At 57.7% G+C, this 24197-nt stretch overlaps 2 protein-coding genes across 2 annotated transcripts; one reads left to right on the top strand and one right to left on the bottom strand.

The window, feature by feature from the left end:
- Positions 1-279: 279 nt before the first annotated feature.
- LOC103167964 (CD160 antigen-like) lies at positions 280-3273 on the bottom strand. The gene is made up of 4 exons (XM_029081097.2): positions 3207-3273; positions 2569-2892; positions 1137-1295; positions 280-566 (listed from the first exon to the last, which is right to left on the bottom strand). The coding sequence occupies exons 1-4, from the start codon at positions 3271-3273 to the stop codon at positions 559-561; spliced, it is 558 nt and encodes a 185-aa protein (XP_028936930.1). The 3' UTR covers positions 280-558.
- Positions 3274-11807: 8534 nt separating this feature from the next.
- PDZK1 (PDZ domain containing 1) lies at positions 11808-24076 on the top strand. Its single transcript, XM_029081095.2, has 9 exons — positions 11808-11906; positions 17360-17586; positions 18454-18685; positions 19106-19242; positions 19519-19714; positions 20369-20565; positions 23167-23370; positions 23468-23737; positions 23837-24076. The coding sequence occupies exons 2-9, from the start codon at positions 17377-17379 to the stop codon at positions 23888-23890; spliced, it is 1500 nt and encodes a 499-aa protein (XP_028936928.1). The 5' UTR covers positions 11808-11906; positions 17360-17376; the 3' UTR covers positions 23891-24076.
- The last annotated feature ends 121 nt before the right edge of the window (positions 24077-24197 follow it).

The raw sequence follows: 24197 nt of genomic DNA, 5'->3' as shown, positions 1-24197 counted from the left end.
TGGGGATGAAGACTGTGACCTCACGTGGGACCGCCTGATGACCCTGTCTCTCCCCCAGCGCTTAGAACAGTGCTCGGCACCTAGTAAGCGCTTAACAAATACCGTGTCACCTGCGTGACCTCGGGCAAGTCACCTCACGTCTCGGGGACTCAGTCGCCTCATCCGTAAAATGGTGATTCAGTCTGCGAGCCCCATGCGGGAACGGGGACTGGGTCCAACCTGATAATCTTAGAACTACGCGGCGCTTAGTACAGCGCCCGACGCATAGTTAGCGCTGACCAAATGCCATTTGAAAAAACGAGCTTAGAGTCCAGAGGGGAGAAAGACCCCCCACCGCGGGCAGCCCGATGGACCGAAAACTCCCCAGAGAGGCTGACATGGAGAAAGTTCTGCAGCTGCAGGGGAGCAGAGGCTCCCCCGGCGCCATCCGCTCGGGCGTCCATCACACTGTTCTCCCTCCCGCATCCCCACCCCCGCCTCCCGCGGCCCCATCCGGCCCGGTGGCGATTCGGCAGGACCCGGAACGTCACGGCCAACTCCCCCGCGGTGCCGTCGTCCTCAGCGACCTAGGAGAGGGGGACCGTGTTAAGGGCTCATTATGTGCCAAGCGCTGCTCTTAGAGCTGGGCTAGATGCGAGTTAATCGGGCTGGACACAGTCCCCGGCCCGCGCGGGGCTCGCACTCTTAACCCCCATTTTACCGACGAGCTGAGGCCCAGAGTGGCAAAGCAGACGAGGTCGCACCGCAGACAAGTGGCGGACCCGGGATTAGAACCCAGGGCCTTCAGACGCCCGGGCCCGTGCTCCAGCCACTAGGCCACGCTGCGGTGGGAGACCATTTTGAGGGGTCAGTTTTACTCTTTCTGCCCTAGGGCTCAGGAGGGATCTCCCCCCCGGCCCACCGCACACGTCTGTTAGACTGGGAGCCCCTTGTCTCTGTTGCCGGATTGTGCGTTCCGAGCGCTTAGCACAGCGCTCGGCACGCAGCGCTCAATAAATACGACCGAACGAATGAAAACACACACACGCACACCTCCCGAGGGGGTAGGTCCCGGCCCCTCGGCCCCTCCCCGCCTCCCTCCCGGAGGAAGCCGGCCCCAGGTTCCCGCCCCCCCCCCCCCCCCCCCCCCGGCTCACCTGTGCAGAGGGCGACCAGTACGTCCACCGCCACCGCCCAGGCCGCCCACCGAAGGACGAAGACCCACGGCGGGGACCCCTTGCCGCGGCTGGAGAGGCTTCCGCCGGCCAGTCGGTTCTTGGTCGAGTTCAGCGAGGGGTCGACCGCGTTCCCTCCCTCTGGTTCGGACACAGAATTCCCCGACGGGCCGTTAGTTCCTTTTTCATTTTCAGTGTAAGCTCACCAGACTTCCGAGCTCCCCGAGGACAGGGACCCTCTCTACCCGATGAATTGGCATCATCATCTAATAACTGCGATATCCGTTATTCCGTGAGCCCGTCGTCGGGCAGGGATGGCCTCTATCCGTTGCCGAATTGCTCCGCACGTAGTGAGCGCTCGATAAATACGACCGAATAATAATAATGTTGGTATTTGTTAAGCGCTTACTATGTGCCGAGCACTGTTCTGAGCGCTGGGGGAGAGACAGGGGAATCAGGTTGTCCAACCTGAGGCTCACAGTTAATCCCCATTTTCCAGATGAGGGAACTGAGGCCCAGAGAAGTGAAGTGACTGGCCCACAGTCACCCAGCTGACAAGTGGCAGAGCCGGGAGTCGAACCCGTGACCTCTGACTCCGAAGCCCAGGCTCTTTCCACTGAGCCACGCTGCTTCCCTAAGGAAAGTCAACGTGCCCGGGACTGTTCTGAGCGCTGGGTTAGATGCAAGTAAATCGGATTGGGCACAGTCACCGTAGCAGCAGGGTCGCTCGGTGGAAAGAGCGCGGGCTTGGGAGTCAGAGGTCGTGGGTTCTAGTCCCGTCTCCGCCCCGGTCAGCTGTGTGACTTTAGGTAAGTCCCTTCACTTCTCTGGGCCTCACTTACCTCATCTGTCAAATGGGGATGAAGACTTTGAGCCCCCCGTGGGACCACCTTATAACCGTGGATCTCCCCCAGCTCTTAGAACGGTGCTCGGCACATAGTAAGTGCTTCACAAATACCATCGTTATCATTATTATTATGGGGCTCACAGTCTTGATCTTCGTTTTCCAGATGAGGTATCTAGGCACAGAGAAGGGGTTTGCCCGGCGTCACACAGCTGATAATAATATTGGTATTTGTTAAGCGCTTACTATGTGCAGAGCACCGTTCTAAGCGCTGGGGTAGACACAGGGTAATGAGGTCGTCCCCAGCGAGGCTCACGGGCTTCATCCCCATTTTCCAGAAGAGGGAACCGAGGCACAGAGAAGTTAAGATAAGCGGCAGGGCCGGAATTAGAACCCACGGCCTTCGATTCCTAAGCCCGGGCTCTTTCCGCCGAGTTTTCGCAACCGCCGCCGCGGCCGAACTCAAACCCCTCCACCCTGGGAACTGAATCTTCCCCTTCCGCTTCCAAGGAAGCGACTGGGTGTTTAGAGGGGAGAAGGGAGGAGGCCCGGGCGGCCCCCCCGGCTGACCTGTCACCGACACGGAGATCTGATGGCCGGAGACGATGGCCTTCTGGTTAACGACACAGCACTGGTAAATGCCGCTGTCGGAGGGCTTGGAGCCGGTGAGGTTGAACCACAGTGTCTCCCGAGCGTCGGGGTCGGACTTCCCCTTCATCTCCAACTGCACCAGTGTGTCCTTTCCGGAGCAGCAGCCCCCGTGGCTCCCCTTACACCAGAAGGCCCTCGTCCTCTGCTGTGGGTCGCCGCCATAGTTCACGGGGCAGCTGAGAGTGAGCGGGGCTCCTTCCTGCACGGTGATGTCGGTCCTCCGGTAGTGGGTGGTCAAGCAGTCTGCGGGAGGACGGGGGGGGGACGTGTCGGCCTGCTCCGAAAGAGCGGGTGGGACCCCCGGAGACCCTCAGACCACCCCCCGGGGGTCCAGCTCCAGCTCTCCCCCCTCCCTCCTCATTTCCCATCTTCTCCTTTCACCCATTGTATTTATTGAGCCCTTACTGTGTGCAGAGCACCGTGCTAAGCGCCTGGGAGAGGACGATGTAACCGTAAACAGTCAGGTACAGTCAGGTGGACATTAATATAGAGAAATTACGGATATGGACATAAACGGGGGGGGAAGGAGGAGGAGGAGGAAGAGAAGCCGCCCTTACCCGCCGCCGCCCACAGCTCCGCCAGGACCGGCAGGATGAGGCTCCTCCATTCTGCGGGGGTCCTCATCGCCTGTAACGGCACGGAAGCCCCCCATCTCAGAGCTTCTGGACCCGCAGGGGTGGGTCGCCCTCCGCCCGCTCTCCGCCCCCGGCCCGAAATCTCCGGGCCCAAGGCTCCGAGAAGCAGCATGGACTAGTGGTTAGAATCCGGGATTCAGAAGGCCCTGGGTTCCAAACCCTGCTTCGCCACTTGGCCGTGTGACCTTGGGCAACTCAGTTCCCTTCCCTGGGCCTCGCTGAGCTCATTGAGACTGTGAGCCCCATGGGGGACGTTCATTCCTTTAGTCGTATTTATTGAGCGCTTACTGTGTGCACAGCACCTTGCTAAGCACTGGGGAAAGCACAATACAAGCAATAAAGAGAGACGATCTCTGCCCGCGAAGAGCTCGCAGTCTAGACAGGGACCGTGCTCATAATAATAATAATGTTGGTATTTGTTAAGCGCTTACTATGTGCCGAGCGCTGTTCTAACTATCTCCCCCAGCGCTTAGAATAGTGCTTGGCACATAGCACTTAAGAAATACCAACGTTATTATTATTATTCTCTGGGCCTCGGTGACCTCCTCTGTAAAATGGGGATTAATAATAATAATAATAATAACGTTGGTTCTATAATAATCTTACATATTATATAATATATATAGCATATATTATATAATACAAGAATAATCTTGATTCTATTTATTACTATTGTTTAAATGAGATGTACATCCCCTTGATTCTATTTATCGCTATTGTTTTTGTCTGTCTGTCTCCCCCGATTAGACCGTAAACCCGTCAAAGGGCAGGGACCGTCTCTATCTGTTGCCGATTTGTCCATTCCAAGCGCTTAGTACAGTGCTCTGCACATAGTAAGAGCTCAATAAATACTATTGAATGAATGAATTGGTATTTGTTAAGCGCTTACTATGTGCAGAGCGCTGTTCTAAGCACTGGGGATTAAGACTGCGAGCCTCACGTGGAACAGGCACCGTGTCCAAACCGATCAACTCGTATCCATGCCAGCGCTTGGAGCAGCGCTTTGCACATAGTAAGCGTTTAACGCTAGTGGCAAGTTCACGGGTTTAGGAGTCAGAGGTCATGGGTTCTAATCCCAGCTCCGCCACCTGTCAGCTGTGTGACTTTGGGCCAGTCACCTCCCTTCTCAGTGCCTCGGTGACCTCCTCTGGAAAATGGGGATTAAGACTGTGAGCCTCACCTGGGACTACCTGATGACCCTGGATCTCCCCCAGCGCTTAGAACAGTGCTCGGCACACAGTAAGCGCTTAACAAACACCAACATTATTATTATTATTCTCCGGGCCTCGGTGACCTCCTCTGTAAAGTGGGGATCAAGACTGCGAGCCCCCTGTGGGACAGGCACCGTGTTCAAACCGATCAACTCGTATCCACCCCAGCGCTTAGAACGGGAGCTCACCTCCTCCAAGAGGCCTTCCCAGATTGAACTTCCCCTTTTCCCTCTGCTTCCTCTGCTCCCTCTCTGCTCCCCGTTCACCTCCCCTCAGCTGAGCCCCCTTTCCCTCTGCTCCTCCCCCTCTCCCTTCTCCTCCCCTAAGCACTATGCTCATTTGGAGATACTTTTATGACCCTATTTATTTTGTTAATGAGATGTCCATCCCCTTCATTCTATGTTTCATGATTATGTTGTCTTGTTTTTGTCCATCTGTCTCCCCCGATTAAAAAATAATAAATACATGGGGGTATTTGTTAAGCGCTTACTATGTGCAAAGCACTGTTCTAAGCGCTGGGGGATACAAGGTGATCGGGTTGTCCCACGTGGGGCTCACAGTTTTAATTTCCCTTTTCCAGATGAGGTCACTGAGGCACCGAGAAGTGAAGTGACTTGCCCACAGCCACAAAGCTGACAAGTGGCAGATCTGGGATTCGAACCCATGACCTCTGACTCTCAAGCCCGGGCTCTTTCCACTGAGCCCCGCTGCTTCTCACTAGAAGCACTGCGAGCCCGTCGATGGGCAGGGATGGTCTCTGTCTGTTGCCCAATTGTCCATTCCGAGCGTTTAATCCAGTGCTCTGCACCTAGGAAGCGCTCCGTCAATACGATCGAATGAACGCATGCACAGTGCTTAGTGCAGTGCTCTGCACCTAGGAAGCGCTCCATCAATACGATCGAATGAACGCATGCACAGTGCTTAGTCCATTGCTCTGCACCTAGGAAGCGCTCCATCAATACGATCGAATGAACGCATGCACAGGGCTTAGTGCAGTGCTCTGCACCTAGGAAGCGCTCAATCAATACTATTGAATGAATGCATGCACAGGGCTTAGTGCAGTGCTCTGCACCTAGGAAGCGCTCAATCAATACTATTGAATGAACGCATGAACAGTGCTTAGCACCTGGTTAAGGGCTTAACAATGATCATAATTGGCTCGTTGGGCAGAGTGGGGAGCGCCGCCCCGCAGTACCCGATCCCTCCGCTAGGCGGGGGTGTGAGCAGCGGGAGCGGCGCGCCAGCGCGGCTCCACCACTAGGGGGCAGCACCTCACGGCCCCGCGCCTTCTGCCTCAGGCTGGGGAAGTCGAGCCCTAATAATACTAATAATAATAATAATAATGGTATTTGTTAAGCACTTACTATGTGCCGAGCACTGTTCTAAGCGCTTGGGGAGATCCAAGGTCATCAGGTTGTCCCCCGTGGGGCTCACCAGTCTTCATCCCCATTTGACAGATGAGGGAACTGAGGCCCAGAGCATTCATTAATAATAATGTTGGTATTTGTTAAGCGCTTACTATGTGCCGAGCACTGTTCTAGGCGCTGGGGTAGACATAGGGGAATCAGGTCGTCCCACGTGGGGCTCACAGTCTTAATCCCCATTTTACAGATGAGGGAACTGAGGCACAGAGAAGTTAAGTGACTTGCCCACAGTCACACAGCCGACGAGTGGCAGAGCTGGGATTCGAACTCATGAGCCCTGACTCCAAAGCCCGTGATCTTTCCACTGAGCCACGCTGCTTCTCCAATGTTGGTATTTGTTAAGCGCTTACTATGTGCCGAGCACTGTTCCAAGCGCTGGGGTAGACATGGGGGAATCAGGTTGTCCCGCGTGGGGCTCACAGTCTTAATCCCCATTTTACAGATGAGGTAACTGAGGCACCGAGAAGTGAAGTGACTTGCCCAAAGTCACACAGCTGACAAGTGGCAGAGCCGGGGTTCGAACCCACGACCTCTGACTCCAAAGCCCGTGCTCTTTTCCACTGAGCCACGCTGATTCCCCTGTGTCTACCCCAGCGCTTAGAACAGTGCTCGGCACATAATAAGCGTTTAACAAATACCAACATTATTATTATTATTCATTCATTCAATGGTATTTATTGAGCGCTTACTCTGTGCAGAGCACTGGACTAAGCGCTTGGAATGGACAAATCGGCAACAGATAGAGACGGTCCCTGCCCTTTGACGGGCTTAAAGTGGCCTGCCCGAGGTCACGCAGCAGACAAGTGGCGGGATGGGAAGCCAGGTCCTCTGATTCCCAGGCCCGAGCTCTTGCCACAAAGCCACGTTGCTTCTCTAAACCGACCTCTGGGGAAGCCCCGGGCCCGGGGAGTCAGTTCGGTCAGTTCGGTCAGTGAAGTGACTTGCCCACAGTCACACAGCTGACAAGCGGCCGAGCTGGGATGTAACAATTATAGTCTATGTTAAGCGCTTAGCATGTGCCAGGCACTGTACTAAGCGCTGGGGTGGATACAAGCAGATCAGGTTGGCCACAGTCCAGTCCCCACATGGAGCTCACAGTCTTAATCCCCATTTTACAGATGAGGGAAGTTAAGTGGCTTCCCCATAGCCACACGGCAGAGAAGTGGCGGAGCCAGGATTCAAACCCGTGACCTTCTAACTCCCTGGATCGGGCTCTAGCCACTATGCCACGCTGGATAGGGACGATGCAGGAGGGGAGACCCCCCCCCCCCCAAGACCCTCACACTTCTCGGTAGCCACAGCAAACAGCCCTTGGAGGGGACTGGCGCCTCTCAAGCGCCGGGCCTGGGGTAGCCCCCTTCCCTCACCAAGCCTAAAGGCCTCAGTGACCCACCCCCGACCCCTCACCAAGCCTAAAGAGCTCAGTGACCACCCCCACCCCTTTCTGGGACTCAGTGACCACCCCCATACCCTTTTTCTGGGTCCCCCCGGTCACCCACCTCTCTGTAGGACTTTCTCCCCGGCCGCCTGGACCCGTTCTGGAGCGTCAGGTCGGGGGGGGGCTGGGACCGCCCCCTCTTACCCGGCCCCCGGCCCGACCTCACCTCGCCCCCCTCCACCCCCAACTCGCTTCCTCAGTTCTTGGGATCTTCTCGCTTAGCCCCACCGCAATACAGAAAAAGGTTTTCACTTTCAAGTTCCCAGTCCCTCCGCTGCCCCCTGTTCTAGTTAATCCTCGCGGGTCCCTCAGCTCAAACCTCAACCGAGATAACACTATCCTCAATCGATGCAATTTATTGAGCACTTACTCTGCGGAGAGCCCTGTGCTAAACGCTTGGAAGAGTGCAGTGTAACAGTTAATAGACTCGTTCCCTGCCCACAGCGAGCTTACTGTCCAGAGCGGGAGACGGATGGAAATAGTTTACGGCTCTGCACGTAGGTGCCGGGTGGGTGAGGGTGGCGTGAACATCGGGGGCTTAGAGGTGACAGATCTCGACTCCACGGTGATGCAGAAGGGGAAGGGGGTAAGAGAAATGAGGGCTTAGTCGGAGAAGGCCTCTTGGAGGGGAGGTGAATTTAATAAGGCTCTGAAGGTGGGGAGAGTGGCGGTCTTTCTGATGTGAAGGGGGAGGTAGTTTTCGTATCTGCCCCAGCGCTTAGTAATAATCATAATAATCGTGGTCTTTGTTAAGCTCTTACTTCGTGCTGGGCATTGTACTAAGCGCTGGGGGGAGCAGGGATACAAGCAAATCAGGTTGGACACAGTCCCTGTCCCACATAAAAATCCTCATTTTATAGATGAGATAACCGAGGCCCAGAGAAGCGAAGCGACTCGCCCAAAGTCACACAGCAGACAAGCGGCGGAGCCGGGATTAGAACCCACGACCTTCTGCCTCTCAGACGCGTGCTCTATCCACTCTTCCTCATCTAATGATAATAACAATAATAGTGGTAATAAGTGCCAGGCACCATACTAGGGCTGGGCTCTATCCACTATGCCATGCTGCTTCTTACTTAGTACAGCGTTTGACACGTAGTAAACGCTTAACCGATACCATATTTTCGCGTCGTAGTGGAAAGGGCAAGGGCCTGGGACTCAGAAGGACATGGGTTCTAATCCCCGCTCCTCCACTTGCCTGCAGCGTGCACTTAGGCAAATGACTTCTCTTCTCTGGCCTCAGTGCCCTAATTTGTAAAATGGGGATTGAGACCGTGAGCCCCACGTGGGACAGGGACCGTGTCCAACCCCATTTGCTTGTGAGCACCCCAGAGCTTAGTACAGTGCCGGGTACGTGGTAAGCGCTTAACAGATACCGTTGAGTATCGTTATTACTCCTGGGAATAACCCCCGGGCTGCTCCAGTCCCAGCCCCAGTCCGGAGGCGTGTGGGGGTGGTTCTACCCCGAGCCGGTGGGTAGCGGCCAGTCGAAACGGCGCCCGCGCCCGGCCCCCTCCGGGCCCCCTACCCCAGCTGGGTTCCTGGGGAAGGCCGTAGGCCGCGGGGAGCCCCCCGACAACTGCCGGACCGGTTAAAATGCTGAATTTCTGCCCCCTCGGCCGGGCTGCTCTCGACGGTGCGGGGACCGGACGAGTCACCGTCCAGGGCCCGGGGCCCAGCGGGGGCGCCAAGGTCAGGGGAGGGCGGCTATTGTCTTCCTTCAACAGGTGAGGCATGGAGAAGTTAAGCAACTTGCTCTGGGTCACACAGCGGGTGAGCGGAGGAGTTAGAAAATAGGAGCCAGGCTGGCCTCCAGAGCTACTTCATTCATTCATTCAATCGCGTTTATTGAGCGCTTACTATGTGCACGGGTTCTAATCCCGGCTCCGCCGCTTGTCAGCTGGGTGACCATGGACAAGTCAAAGAAGCAGCGTGGCTCAGTGGAAAGAGCCCGGGTTTGGGAGTCAGAGGTCATGGATTCGAATCCAGGCTCTGCCACTTGTCAGCCGTGTGACTGTGGGCAGTCATTTAACTTCTCTGTGCCTCAGTTACCTCATCTGTAAAATAGGAATTAAGACTGTGAGCCTCACGTGGGATAACCTGATTACCCTATATCTACCCCAGCACTTAGAACAGTGCTCTGCGCACAGTAAGTGCTTAACAAATACCAACATTATTATTACTAACTTCTCTGTGCCTCAGTTACCTCATCTGTAAAACAGGGGTGAAAACTGTGAGCCCCACGTGGGGCAACCTGATTCACCTTATATCTACCCCAGAGCTCAGAACAGTACTTGGCACATAATAAGTGCTTAACAAATACCAACATTATTATTATGTGCAGTTCACTGGACTGAGGGCTTAGATCGTACAATTCGGCAACAGTTGGAGACAATCCCTGCCCAACGACGGGCTCAGAGTCGAAAAGTCTTTCAGTCTTTTAAAAATTCTGGAAGGCACGAGGCTCCGGCCGACGGCTCCTGGCCCCTAGCCCTGCAGGGCCCGGCAGGGACCCCCACTTCCCCTCTTCCTCCTCCTCCTCCTCGGTGTCTCAGGAGGGACTGGCCCGCGATGGACCCCAGGGACGGGGTGGACTGGTCCCGAGGGCGGTGTCGTGCCCAGGCCCGTTGCCCAGGAGGTCCGGCCCAGCACCAGTTGGGAGGCCAGAGAAGCCTCCCAACTGGGTCGACCCCGCCCCGGCCGTGGGAGACCTGCGGGGTGACTCCGGGTCCGGGTCCCCTCCGCCCCTGACCTCCCGCCCCCTTCCCAGGCCCTGGACATAAGCCGGCGGAGAGGGAGGGACCCGGAGACGGCGGTGGCGGCTGCAGGTAAAGGAGGAGGGCCCGAGCCGGCGAGGGCCATGCGGGAGACGGGAAAGGGGAGAAGGGGAGGAGGATGGAAAAGGAGGAGGAGAAGGCACTCTGGAAAAATGGGCTCCCCCAGTCGAGGGGGCAGGCAGAGCCTCCCCCAACTCAAATCCTGGGGCCGGTGGGGCCGGGGCGACCCAGCAGGGGGAATTTAAGGTATTTATGCGCTTACTATGTGCCAGGCACTGTGCTAAGCACTCGGGGGGTACGAGCAAATCGGGTTGGACACAGCCCCCTGTCCCACATGGGGCTCACAGTCTCAATCCCTATTTTACGGATGAGGGAACTGAGACCCAGAGAAGTGAAGTGACTTGCCTAAGGTCACACAGCAGACAAGTGGCAGAGTTAGGACTAGAACCCAAGTCCTACTGATTCCCAGACCTGGGCTCTATCCCCTAGACCATGCTGCTTCGCAGCAGGGCTCGGGAGCACGGAGGGCAGGGACTGGGGGACGTGGGGGCCGGGGATGGAGAAGTTGCGGGGAGGGCGAAGGGAGCACAGAGAGGAGCACGAAGGACAGGGCCGGCCCGACACAAGGAGCCCGGCTCTTCATCCCCTTGCCCTCTCCTACCTCGCCTCGCTTCTCACCTTCTCCAGCGCAGCCCGCACGCTCCGCTCCTCTAGTGCCGCTAACCTTCTCACTGGGCCTCCATCTCGCCTGTCTCGCCGCCGACCCCCGGCCCATGTCATTCATCCATTCATTCAATCGCATTTATTGAGTGCTTACTTGGTGCAGAGCACTGTACTAAGTGCTTGGAAAGCACAGTTCGGTAACGGAGACACCCCTACCCAACAACAGTCTAGAAGGGGGGAGCGGACCACAGAACAAAGCAAGTAGACCAGGCATCAGTAGCGTCAATATAAATAAATAGAACTGGCCTGGAACGCCCTCCTCCTCAAATCCACCAGACGATTACTCTTCCCCCACTTCAAATCTTTACTGAAGGTCCATCTCCAAGAGGTCTTCCCAGACTAACCCTCACTTCTCCTCATCTTCCACGCCCTTCTGCGTCACCCTGACTCTCTCCCTTTGCTCTTTCTCCCCGCCTCGCCTCACAGCACTTACGTATGTATCTGTAATTTTATTTATTTATATTGATGTCTGTTTACTTGTAATGATGTCTGTGGGAGCTCACTGTCGTCTCTCTTTATTGCTGTATTATACTTCCCTAGTGTTTAGTACAGTGCTCTGCACACAGTAAGCTCTCAATAAATATGATGGAATGAATGAACGAGCCCAAGCTCCAGGGAATCCGGCAGTCAAGGTCCCTCTTGGAGAGGCCCCATCTCCCTCCGGGTCCCAGTGTCCAGCTGGAAGCTCTCAGGAGCCCCTCAATCCCGGGCTTGGAGGGCTTGGATGGTGGTGCGGGGGTGGGAGGTGGGAGTGGGGGTGGCTAGGAGGACCAGGGGTGGCTGGGGGCGCCAGTTGAGAACTGTCGGCCCAGTGGGCTCTCGGGGGCAGATGAAGCTCAGACTTTCCAGCCCGGGATGGGCGGGGGGATGGGAGCCGGTCTGCGCCGGGCTGTTGGGTCCTGTTAAATAGATCAGCTTTTAAATCAACCTTTGTCCAACCAAAGTCCAGCACTTTTCAAGAATCGTGCCAGGGCGCGGGACGGCCAGAGACAGAGACCCAGGGTGACCGAGAGCGGACCCCCGAGGGAGTGCCTCATCCGACGGCGCAGGTAGGACTCGTCTGCCCGTCTGGCCACCATCATTCACTGAGTCGTATTTATTGAGTGCTTACTGTGTGCAGAGCACTGTACTAAGCGCTTCTGTCCACCCTCTCGCTCCTCCGTCGGTCGGTCTCTCCCGCTCCGTGGAGATGGCGTCCTGCTCGGGCAAGTCCTCCCGGGACACTGTTTCCCATCTTCACCCGGCCGGGTCCAGAGAGGGACACCGGGTCTGGCCCTTGGCTCACGGTTGGCGCTGCCCATGGGCTGGCACTGCCCTCTCCCCTGGCCGAGAGCCGGGCCTGGGGGGCTGGAGCGGAGGTGGGGCATTCCACATCTCCGGCCTCTCCGGATGGGTTGGGGGGTGACCAGCTTCTGGGGTGACTTAGACCCCCTCTTTGTCCCAGAGCTTCCTGAACCGGACACAGGGCCTACGGCCACGGGCAAGACTGGTCTGGTGGGGGCCGGGGTTCAGGTCCTGGCTGGCAACTGGGAGGACCCCCATAAAAAAGGAGGGAACAGCCCCCACTCAGGGCCCAGCCCCGGAACATACAGTCCTGCTCTTTTGGTGGGTGTGAGGGAGCTGGGAGCCACTGCCATCCCTGCGGGGATTCCCCTCTATAGGGATTTCCCCCCGGGAGGGATTTTTCCCTCCCCCTCACCCCAACACAGTGAGATTGTCCCTGGAAAGAAGGGATTTCCCCTGGAAGGGGTCCACCTGGAGGCAGAGGCTGAGCTAGAGGCTGGCTCTCTCCAAAGCCTCCCTCCGCGAAGGCAACCGAGGCTGCGCTGGCCCGCTCGGCCGCCCGCCCCCCTCCGTCCTGGAGAGCCCCTGACCTCTGGCCCCTTGGGTCAGCTGGGGGGCTAGGCCGCCACAGTCCCGTCAGCCGGGAGAGGACCGACCACCCCTTAGCATCCCACCCTTCCGGAGGAATTTCTTCCAAAGACCTCCAGCGAGGGCACGGGGGGGAGCCGGGGAGTTCCGGGGTGGGGCACCGGGGAGGGTACAGGGTGCCAAGGAACCCCAGGGGGCAGCAGGGGACACCAGGGAGGGCACAGGATGTCTCCAGGGGGGCCCAGGAGGCAACAAGGGGCAGCGGGGAGGGTCATCCCAGGGCTCCAGCCACTCTGCTGGCGGCGAGTCTGGGTCCACAAGCCTAAGAGTAGGTGAAAGGCAATCTCTTACACACTCTGGCCCTGGGGCCCCGGCACTAGGGCCAGTCCTCCTTCCACTCCCCTTGCCACCACAGTGGGCCCAGACCTTCAGCCCAGAGCCGCTGTCTCCTTCTGCCACGGGCTGAAGGAACAACAGGTCTGGGAAGATTCCCCAGCTCGGAGGAGGAGCTGTGGGGAAAAATATTTTCCTACCGCCATGTTTCGGCAACATACGTGGAGGTGGAAGGAGGTGGAAGTAGTAGTCAGTCTAGATTTATTGAACTCTTACCGTACTAAGCGTTTGGGAAAGCACGATACGGCACAGATGGTAGACGCGCTCCCTGCCCGCAATGATCTAGGCGGTGAGCTCGTTGTGGGCAGGGAAGGTCCCTGCTTATTGTTATGTTGTACTTCTCCAAGAGCTTAGTACAGTCCTCTGCACACAGTAAGCGCTTAATAAATGTGGCCGAATGAATGATCTTATAGTTCAGGTGGGGAGACAGATAATAAAATACATCACAGATAGGAATAGTAAAAATAATACATAATCCTTGTAGCCAGCATTCATGTCTCCTAACTCTACTGTATTGTCCTTTCCCAGAAACTTAGCACAGTGCACACGAAAGCACTCAATAAATACTACTGATTGATTGACAGTAGTAACAGCATTTATTGAACACCCTCTTGGTGCGGGTCACTGGTTAAGTGCTTAGGAAGTGCAACGTAACAAGGTGACGTTTTCTCTGCCCAGAAGGAGATTACACTCTAGCAGGAGAGGCAAGCATAGAAATATATCCAGCCCTATCAAAATAAATAACTGAGCGTATATATATGAATGAGCGCTAAGGAGGGCTGAAATAGTCGGGCACGCTGCTTGAGAAGCAACGTGGCTCAGTGGAAAGAGCGCGGGCTTGGGAGTCAGAGGTCACGGGTTCTAATCCCAGCTCCACCACTTGCCAGCTGTGTGACTTTGGGCAAAATCACTTAACTTCTCTGTGCCTCAGTTACCTCATCTGTAAAATGGGGATTAAAACTGTGAGCCCCACGTGGGACAACCTGATCACCTTGTATCCCCCAGCGCTTAGAACAGTGCTTTGCACATAGTAAGAGCTTAACAAATACCACAATTTATTTTTATTTTTAGTACAGTGTTCTGCATACAGTAAGCGCTCACTAAGAACAACTGAATAGTTAAGTAGTTCAGAAGTGCTAGATTTGACCAAAGCAATTACTATTGTTTAGGGTGCTGGGAGATTAATTTGGAAAAATTTGATAGAGGAGGTGGGGTTTTAGGAGGACTTTGAACGTAGGAAGAGATGCGGTCTGTCACGTCGGAAGGGAAGGAGTTATCCCTGGCTTGGAAAGAGCCCGGGTCTTTGAGCTGGAGGACCTGGGTTCTAATCCCGGCTCTTGTCAATTGCTTCTTGTGTGACATCGGGCAAATGACTTAACTTCCCTGTACCTCAGTTTCCCCAACTGTAAAATGGGGATTAAATAGCTTTCCTTTCTCCTACTTAGACTGTGAGCCCCATGTGGAACAGGGCCTGTGTCCAACCTGATAAACCTGTATCTACCCCAGCGCTTAGAACAGTACTCGATATGTAGTAAGGGAATAACAAATACTATAAACAACCCCCAGCACGAGCGAGAAGGAGGTTGGCTCGGGAGGAGTCCCGACAGCGGGTTGGGGAACAGCAGGATCCAGCGCTGTGGTGTTGGACTGCTAGGAGTCCCTTCACAGGAGAGCAAATTGGGATTGTCAGCAAAAATGCAGTCCTGATGGAGAAACCTTCGATTGTAGCTGAGGAGGATGTAATCATGACCTATAGAATCATCCGTCATTAAACCTAGTCAAGTTGTCAGAGAGAGTTCATTGCCCTCACGTTGGGTGGGGCAACTGGCCCTCGCCAAAACAAGGCAGGTCCAGAAGAACCAGAATCTCATGTAGTGGACCCAAAAATCAGTACCAGGAGGACCGGGATAGCCGACACTATGAGGACAGGGCAGAAGAGTAAAATACGGTCCCTGCCCTCGAGATGCTTCCGCTCTATGCGGGGAGGCCAGAGGCACGAAGTGCTGCAGAGAGAGAAAATAGATCTTAATCATGGATGCAGAGCAACCACGAATGCAACGGGAATCTGACGGATGGCCTGGCTGGGAAGGTGGGTGACTAATCAGGGAGTTCATCCCGGAGGAGGCAGCTTTATCAGAGGATTTTGAAGGAGAGGAGGGGCGTGGGCGTGGCCAGCGGAGCCGTGTCCTGCTGAGCTTTGGCTCAGTGCTGCTATGCACCCTATGCTCCAGGACCTTAAGACTAGTGAGCCCGCCCTGCCCCGTCGAGCGTGGTTCCTGATGCTCAAAAAGCCAGACGCTTCTTCGACGGGAGTCCCGGGTCTCAGGTGGGACAGATCGAAGGTTGGCCGACTCCCCGGCTTTGCAGACCTGCAGTTGGAATCATTCGATCAAGTGCTCACCTTGTTCATAGTACTGTGATAAGCGCTCGGGAGAGTATGATTTAACAGAGTTGATAGACACGTTCCCTGCCCACGAGGAGTTTACAGTCTAGAGGGAGGAGCGAATGATCTGGAATGAGCCTGTTCCCTGCCTCAGTGCCACCACACTCTGCCTGTCAATCTTTCAGAAGCTGCACCAACCTAATTTTCTACTTCAATCAATTGTATTTATTGAGCATTTACTGTGCACAGAGCACTGTACTAAGGTCTTGGGAGCGTACAATAGTACAACAGCACAGACACATTCCCTACCCCCAACAAGCTTACAATCTAGAGGGGGAGACGTGCGGGGCGAGGGGGAGGCGCTGTCGGGGTAGCAGAATTCAGTGCGTCCATTAACTTCTGGGCAGAAAACCAAAGGAAAGCTTGGCTGTAGCTGGAGCTTCATCGTCTCCTGAAAAAACAAAGGGGGAGAGAGCTGGGGGTTTGGGGGAAAACACTCTGTTCTCCCTCCTCTGTCCCTGCTCACTTTCCTCCAATCCTCCAGGTCATGGAGGCCACGCCACCCGGGGCTTGGGGGCCCCCACAGTCTTGCTGGTGGTTAAAGGTTTTCCAGATTAGCAACCCAGGAATCTGATGACTTAGCACGGCCCTGCCCAGCTCCGCTGACGGCTGGCCTAGCCCGGCGTGGCTCTCAGCTTCAGGCCCCCAGCCCTCATTGCCCCTGCCGCTTTGAGCTCATAGTCCAGCTGGCCACACTATCACAACCCCTGGGCCGGACTAGGCCGGGGAGAAATTAGGCCGGGGTCCAGAGAACTCAAGCTGCAGGCAGGAGGAATGGCCACTGGCAATTCTTTTGGCCCTTGGCACCGGGGGCCCAGGACAGCCAGGTTTTCCGGTGTCATGGGAACTACAGGTTTGGATACATTGGTCCAGAAATTTCCCCATGGAACCTGACTCAGCTCAGGGTGAGAGGCCCAGCCCTTTTGACTGACTCCTGTAGTACATCCATCCCAGGAACATTCACTGGGGGTTGAAGGGGAATGTCAGTTTGTGAGAGAGAGAGAGGGAGTGTGTGTGAATGTGTGTGCCCTGACTCCCCGATTGGCCTGGCAGCGCCTCAAAGGTAGGCAGCACGTAGTCTCCTCATCTGATCCTAATTCCCCCAGAGCCCCTCTCCCTGGGGCTCCTCGATCCACCTCGTTGTCACTGTTCCGCAAGCTAGACCCCGGGCTGATGCTTTTTTTTGCTTTTTATGGTATTTGTTAAGCGCTTAGTATGTGCCAGGACCTAAGTGCTGGGATAGATACAAGCTAATCGATCCATGTCCACATGGGACTCACCATCTTAATCCCCATTTTCCAGATGAGGTAACTGAGGACCAGAGAAGTTAAGCGACTTGCCCAAGGTCACACAGCAGACAAGAGACGGACCTGGAACTAGAACCCGGGTCCTTTTGACTCCCAAGCCCGTGTTCTACCCACTAGGCTATGCTGCTTCTCTTGGTGGGGCAGATGGGAGGGCAGAAAGCTGAGGATAAGGAGCCAGAAGGGTGCTTCAGGGGAGATGTGTGTGTGTTGGGGGGAAGCTGAGGCCAGGGACTGGGCTGATCCTTTGAAGGGGGAGCAGGGGGCAGAAAGTGGGGCCCAGGCTTGTCCTTCAGGAGATCGATGAGCCCCGGCCCAGCTGATGCTGTCCCTCCGGTTCTGTGGGAAGAGGTTGGGGGTCGCCTGGACCATCCCCTCTGACCCACAGACAACCTCCTACCACTAAGTGGGTGGGTGGGCCCGGCTGGGTGTGGGTGTCCCCTGATCCCCGCCCCCCAGTTGCCCGACTCAGCATCCCCCTCCCACCCAGCCCTGCCCGACACCGCCATGGCCTCCGCCTTCCGGCCCCGGCAGTGCCAGCTGACCAAGGACGATGGGCAGAGCTACGGATTCTTCCTCCGCATCGAGCAGGACACGGCCGGCCACCTGGTCCGCGTGGTGGAGCCTGGCAGCCCCGCCGAACAGGCCGGCCTGCGGGACGGGGACCGGGTCCTGAGGGTCAACGGGACCTTTGTGGACCAGGACGGGCACACGAGGGTGAGGCACACCCCCAGGCCCCCCCTCCCCCTACCCACATCCCTGCCGCCTCACCCCACCCCATTTCCTACCCCTTAACTCCAGTACCCCCTTCTTGAGGGGCCTGGCCCCATAGCCCAGGGGGTGCTGGTCTGGGGGATGGGCCCCACCCACTGACTGGATCGACTCTCTGGGGCCTTTGGGTGGGGAAGACGCATTGCTGGTGGGGCTGATTGTCGGGGAGGAGGAGTGCACCGCGTCAGACGTTGGCTGGGCTTCAGGTTGGAGCTGGGCAGGGGGTCCGCGGCGAAGCCGGTCCGCAGTGAAGCCGACTAGGGAGACGGAGGATACGGCGGGATGTGGAGGGCCGTCAGGGAAGGCCCCCCCATCGGGAGAGGTAGCAGGAGGCCTGTTAGGCAGCCCCTCGAGGGCAGGCACCACGTCTCCTCACCCGACCCCGATTTCCCCAGAGCCCCGTTCCCTGGGGCTCCTCAATCCATCTCGCTGTCACTGTCCAACAAGCAGGCCCCGGGCGGACCACTATTTTTTTAAATAGTATCTGTTAAATGCTTACTTTGTTCCGGACACTGCACAAGGTACCGGGGTAGGTGCACGCTAATCTTGTATAATAATCTAATCTTATATAATAGATACAAGCTAATCAGGATGGGCCAAAGGTCAGGCGGAGGTAGCTGGAACTGAATTCCCAGGATCCCCCGGGCTGGGCCAGGGGGCACCCCGTGACTCCTAAGGAGAGGAGACTCGGGGACGGTGGATGGCGTGGGATCTGGGGGATCAGGGTGAACTGGCACCGTTGGGTGGGAGAGGAGTCCAACCTTCCGCCTGCCACCCGCCCCCTCTCCTCCGCCCACCCGCGGGTTCCCACAGACGGTGGAGCTGATCCGGAGCAGCGGAAACACGGTGACGTTCCTGGTGCTGGACGGACCGTCCTACGAGGAGGCTGTGAGGCAGGGGGTGGCCTTGCAGGAGCTGGGGCCGAGTCAGGAGCCCCCGTGCCCGGTAGCTAATGGCGTGGCGGGGGCAGGGGGCAGGCGGCCTCGCTTCTGCTACCTGGTGAAGGACGGGGACAGCTTCGGTTTCTCCCTGAAAACTGTCCAAGGTGAGACCGGGGCTTGGGGACCACCGAGTGGGGGGTTCCCTTTCCTCCTCTGGGCCCCCTCCCCTCCTCCTGGCCGGGCCTTGACCCCTGCCCTCTCCGCCGCTTGGCCCCCCACTCGGCTCCCTGACCCCTACCGAGGGACTCCCATCCAAAGGCAGGGGGATGGACTAATAGACCTCTCAAGGTAGCTGTCTACTTGAGGAGGCTGGGAGGGGCAAGGAGGATGGGGCAGGGCGGGCTTGGGGATGCCGATCCCGAGGGCCAGTGAGGGGATGTGGCCGTAGACGGGGCAAGAGGAGATCCTCAGGTAGATTGAGACTCCTGTGCCACCGGGGAAGACAGGGCCCCGGGATCGGGGGTGGGTGGGCGGGGAGGGAGACGGGCCCTGGGGGTCCGAAACCAACCCTGGTCCCGTTTCAGGGCAGAAGGGCGTGTTCATGGTCGACCTGACCCCCCAAGGGGTGGCCTCCAGGGCTGGGGTGCGGCCCAATGACCGCCTGATCGAGGTTAACGGTGAGAACGTGGAAAACGACAACCACAGTCAGGTGGTGGACAAGGTATCTCCAGCCCCCCCATCCCCTCCCACCCCCCAGAGGCACAGGCGTGCACACACACACACACACACACACACACACACACAATCAATGGGATTTACTGCGGACCTGCCACGTGCAGGACACTGTTACTTAGCGCTCGGGAGAGTACAGCCTAAGAGAGTTGGTAGCCACATTCCCTGCTTCTGGTTTCCAGTCTAGAGGGGCGTGCGCGCGCGCACACACACAAGCACACATAGACACCCCCTCCCAGCCCCATCCCTACCTCGATCGCCGCAGGTGAGGCGGGCAGGCAGCCGGGTGATGTTCCTGCTGGCGGACAAGGAGGCAGACGAGCAGCACGGAGAGCAGCGGCGGCGGCCCCGGAGGGAGACGGCCAGCCTGGGTCTGCTCCCGCACAAGCCCCGGCTGGTGGACATCAGCAAGGGCAGCGGCGGCTACGGCTTCTACCTGCGCGTGCAGCCCGGCCTCGGCGGTGAGAGGGGCCTTCCCCCGCCGGCCACCCGCGGGAATCCCCGGGGAGGGGGCCGGGACGCGGCCTGAGTCACGGTCCGGTCAGACGGTCAGTCGGTCGTATTTACTGAGCGCTCGCTGTGTGCAGAGCGCTGTACTAAGCATTTAGGAGAGGGCGACGGGACAATAGAATGACACATTCAGCGGGGCCGGGCTCCTCTGCGACAGCAGAGTTGCTGAAGAGCAGCAGGAAGCAGGTGGCGGGGACGGGCCAGGGAGAGGAAGCAGCACGGCCTAGGGGGTAGTGCTCGGGCCTGGGAGTCAGAAGTACCTGGGTTCTGATCCCAGCTCCGCCACTTGCCTGCTGTGTGACTTTGGGCAAGTCGTTTCGTTTCCCCGGGCCTCAGTTCCCTCAACTGTAAAATGGGGATTAAGACTGTGAGCCTCAAGTGTAACAGGAACAGTGTTCAACCTGATCACTTTGCATCTACCCCAGTGCTTAGGACAGGCCTGGCACATAGTAAGTGCTTATTAAATACCATTAAATAAGAAGTCGGGGGTCCCCGACCTCCTGGGACCCGGCCCTTGCTAACCAGTGGGGGGATGGTCCCGGGCACCCTCTCACTCTCCCGGTGACTGGGCCGGAGCCCCGTCTGACCATCTGTCGGGGGCTCAGGCCAGATCATCAAGGACGTGGACTCGGGCAGCCCGGCGGAGAAGGCCGGCCTGAGGAACAATGACCGGCTGGTGGCTGTGAACGGAGAGTCCGTGGAAGGCCTGAACCATGACAGCGTGGTGGAGAAGATCAAGGAGGGCGGAGACCACACCTCGCTCCTCGTGGTGGACCAGGAGACCGATTCGATGTACAAACTGGTAAGGGACGGTGCCCCAGCCGTGGCCTACTGGATAGAGCACGGACCTGGGAGTCGGAAGGACCTGGGTCCTGACTCCGCCACTTGTCTGCTGTGTGACCTCGGGCAAGTCGCTTGACTTCTCTGTGCCTCAGTCACCTCATCTGTACAATGGGGATTAAGATTGTCAGCCCCATGTGGGACAGGGACCATGTCCACCCTGATTAGCGCGTATCTACCCCAGCGCTTAGAACTGTGCTCGACACATAGTAAGCCCTTAACGAATACCATCGTCATTATTATTGAGCACTTACTACGTGAACAGCATTGTAATAAGAACTTGGGAGAGTATAACCAAGTTAGCGGATATGTTCCCTGCCCACAGTGAGCTTACCGTCTTGAAGGGGTGACAGATAATCCGAATAAGTCATTTATAATAGAGACACATACACAAGTACCGTGGGGTAGAGGGTGGGGTGAACATCAAATGCCCAAAGGTCACGGATGACATGGAAGGGAGGAGCAGCCAGGGAAAACAGTGTTGAACCCTGGAAGGCCTCTTGGAGTAGATGTGACCTTAACGCTTTGCAGGTGGGGAGGGTGGGAATCTGGTGTCTAGGGGGGAAGGGGTGGGAAAAGGGGTCCGCGGCAAGACAGATGAAATCCAAGTACAGGGAGCTGGTGCTAAAAGGAGTGGAGTGTGCCGGCTGGCCTGGAAGTAGGAGATCAGTGAGGTGAGATCGGAGGGGGCAAAAAGACTGGGTCCTTTAAAGGCTCACCGGGCTCCTCTCCTGCCAAGATGAAACCACGCGTGGCTTGGGGAACCAGGGTTCTGGTTCCGCTAACAGCTCTGTTCAGTGCCTACAGCAGAGCTGGTGTGGTGTGAGGATCGTTACATTTCAACCAATCGGTCCATCAATAGATCTAACGCCTTACTGATCTCCTGCCTGCACTGGCTGCAGAGAATTGCAGTCTTGTTTTCTCATGAGATAAAAGCTTCCTGTGGACAGGGAACGTGTGCCTAGTTTCCGGTGTACTTTCCCAAGAGTTCGGTGCTTTACACACAATAGTGATGGCAATATTTACTAAGCACTGGGATATTTGTTCATTTATTCATTCATTCATATTTACGGAGCGCTTACCTTGTGCAGAGCACCGTACTGAGCGCTTGGGAGAGTACGATATAACGATAAACGGACACATTCCCTGCCCACAAGGGAAATGCAAAATAAGCAGATCAACTAGGTCCCCCTCTCCCCTTGCCCTCATCTCTTGTGGAGGAGCAGGGAGTTTCACTTCATTTTACTGAAGAAACTGAGGCCCAGAGCGGTGGAGTGGCTTGCCCAAGGTGACACCACAGGCCAGGGGCAGAGCCAGGATGAGAACCCAGGTCTCCTAGCTCCCAGTCCAGTGTCCTTTCCCCTAAGTCAGGCTCCCTCCTCTAGAAAGTGTTGGACATCCCATTTCGGTCAGTTGACTGAGCGTTCCCTGTGTGCAGAGCACCTCCTAGGTAAAGATCACTGGATTGGTCACCTACTACATGCAGAACACCGAACTGGGTGCTTGGGAGAGGACAGCGGATGTGCTAGAAAATTCCTGTCCCCCAGGTGCTTGCAGTCTAATCAGAAGTGAAAGCAGGGAGGACTTCCGGGCAGTGGGAGTGGGAGGGAGGAATAGGCGTGGAAAGACGGGGGAGGGCCGAGGCCGGGCGGGCGGAAGGGGGAAGGGGCTCGGAGAGCAAGGCGGCGGAGCCGGCTGAGGAAGAAGCGACTAGGTGTCGGGTGGGAGTTCCGGATCTAGCCAGCTGAAGCTGCCGTATCTGCTGCTGCTGCTGCGGACCTGGTGAGGTCAGTGTGGTTTTGTGGTTGGCACGGCAATGAGCTACCGAGTTCTAATTTTAGGTGCCGTCCCCAGGTGACAAAGAGGGGGGTTGTCGAGAGGACGGCAGGGCCCCGGTGATGCCGCCTGCAAAACACCTCCCACTAGGCTGCAACCCCAGAGGCTCGACGGTCGGCCTTACCCTCCGAGCCCCTTGGTGGGCCGTGCTCAGGGCCCGGCTGGGTCCGCCGGGCACCCGAGCCCCGGGCCTCCTCCACCGGGGCGGGTGAGGGCACCAGAGCCAGCTCCGAGGCCCGGGAAGGAGGACGAAGCCAGACCCGTCTCAGCCAATGTCAAATCTGGGCGGATGAAGTCACGTCCATGGCGCCAGGCCGGCCCCTCGCAGATTTGAGCATGGTGGGGTCGGGTCTGGAGCCCGGAGCCCTGGGATCCGGCTCCCGCTCCGCCCCCTGCCTATCGCTCTCCAGGGCCACCCGATACCCCTTTGACCCTCATATACACGGGAAGCAGCATGGCTCAGTGGAAAGAGCCTGGGCTTCGGAGTCAGAGGTCACGGGTTCGACTCCCGGCTCTGCCACTTGTCAGCTGTGTGACTGTGGGCAAGTCGCTTTATTTTTCTGTGCCTCAGTGACCTCATCTGTACAATGGGGATTAACTGTGAGCCTCACGTGGGACAACCTGATTACCCTGTATCTACCCCAGCGCTTGGAACGGTGCTCTGCAGAGAGTAAGCGCTTAACAAATACCAACGTTATTATTACTATTATTATATCTCCTTCCCAAGGCCCAGGTCTCCCCATTCCTCTACTACCGGTCCGTCCACGACCTTCCTAACGGTGCAGCCCCAGGGGGGCAGCCGGACCCCACTCCCGCCGAGGAAGAAGTCCCCGGCCCCCAGGCCCGGCTGTGCCGGCTGGTCAAGGGCCCCGGGGGATACGGCTTCCGCCTGAATTCTATCATCGGCCAGCCCGGCTGCTTCATCAAGGAGGTAAAGGCCTCTCCCGGCCCCCGGGTGGGGTGCGGGGCGGGGGGGCTGGGGGACGGGGACGGAAAGGGTCTCTGCTGGGGCTGACGTCCGCCCACAGGTGCAGAGAGGGAGCCCGGCTCAGCTGGCCGGCCTGCGGGACGAGGACGTGCTCTTCGAGGTCAACGGGGTGGACGTGCAGGGGGAGCCCTACGAGCAGGTCGTGACCAGGATCCAGGCCAGCGGGGGGGGCGTGACCCTGCTGGTGGGCGAGAAGGCGGCCGGGGGGGCACCCTCCCGGGCCGGGGTCCCGCCGGCCGACGTCCCCAGCTGCGAGCCCCCTGACGCGCCGGGACCGGGGACGGCCTCCCCCTACCTGGCAAGAGCACGGGTAAGCGAGCCGGCGGGAGCCGCGCCCGGGGCGGGGAAGAGCGCGGGGCCGGGCGTGGGGGTCGCGCTGGCCAACGTGCCCTTCCCGGCTTCCACGCAGGCCGCCAGCACGGCCTCCCACGCCTCCTCTGACTCGGAAGACACGGAGCTGTGACGGGCCCTCGGTCCCGGCCGCCTCTCCCCCGCACCAGCCGCCGCTGCCCCTCGCCCGCTCCCCACTCTCCGCCGCCCCACTCGGTGCAGCGGCACCCGCTCCCCTGCCCCCGCCCGCCCGAGCCGCCCCTGGGATCGGAACGCCGGGAGGCGTGGGCCCCCACAATAAACATCGGGGCGACTCGCAGGTTGTGTGAACGCTTTCTCGGGAGGGTTCGAGCGCCGGGGGGCTGGGGGAGATTGACCCGATCGAGCCTCGAGTCTTCCTGCGCCGCTGCCTCCCGTAGCCGGGGCGCCTCCTGGCGGGG

Source organism: Ornithorhynchus anatinus, chromosome 16 (genome assembly GCF_004115215.2).
Source record: "Ornithorhynchus anatinus isolate Pmale09 chromosome 16, mOrnAna1.pri.v4, whole genome shotgun sequence".
In the NCBI taxonomy this organism is placed as follows: domain Eukaryota; kingdom Metazoa; phylum Chordata; class Mammalia; order Monotremata; family Ornithorhynchidae; genus Ornithorhynchus; species Ornithorhynchus anatinus.
Note: the sequence above shows the minus strand (reverse complement) of the source record. Positions and strands in the feature narration are given on the sequence as shown.

Excerpts from the sequence above, each read along its gene's own strand:
- PDZK1 (XM_029081095.2), top strand. The coding sequence starts at position 17,377 with ATGGCCTCCGCCTTCCGGCCCCGGCAGTGCCAGCTGACCAAGGACGAT. Across the intron at positions 19,243-19,518 it reads ACAGTCAGGTGGTGGACAAG|GTGAGGCGGGCAGGCAGCCG; the intron begins GTATCTCCAGCC and ends CGATCGCCGCAG. Across the intron at positions 23,371-23,467 it reads CCGGCTGCTTCATCAAGGAG|GTGCAGAGAGGGAGCCCGGC; the intron begins GTAAAGGCCTCT and ends GTCCGCCCACAG.
- LOC103167964 (XM_029081097.2), bottom strand. The coding sequence starts at position 3,273 with ATGAGGACCCCCGCAGAATGGAGGAGCCTCATCCTGCCGGTCCTGGCG. Across the intron at positions 2,893-3,206 it reads GGAGCTGTGGGCGGCGGCGG|ACTGCTTGACCACCCACTAC; the intron begins GTAAGGGCGGCT and ends GTCCTCCCGCAG. Across the intron at positions 1,296-2,568 it reads GATCTCCGTGTCGGTGACAG|AGGGAGGGAACGCGGTCGAC; the intron begins GTCAGCCGGGGG and ends TGTCCGAACCAG.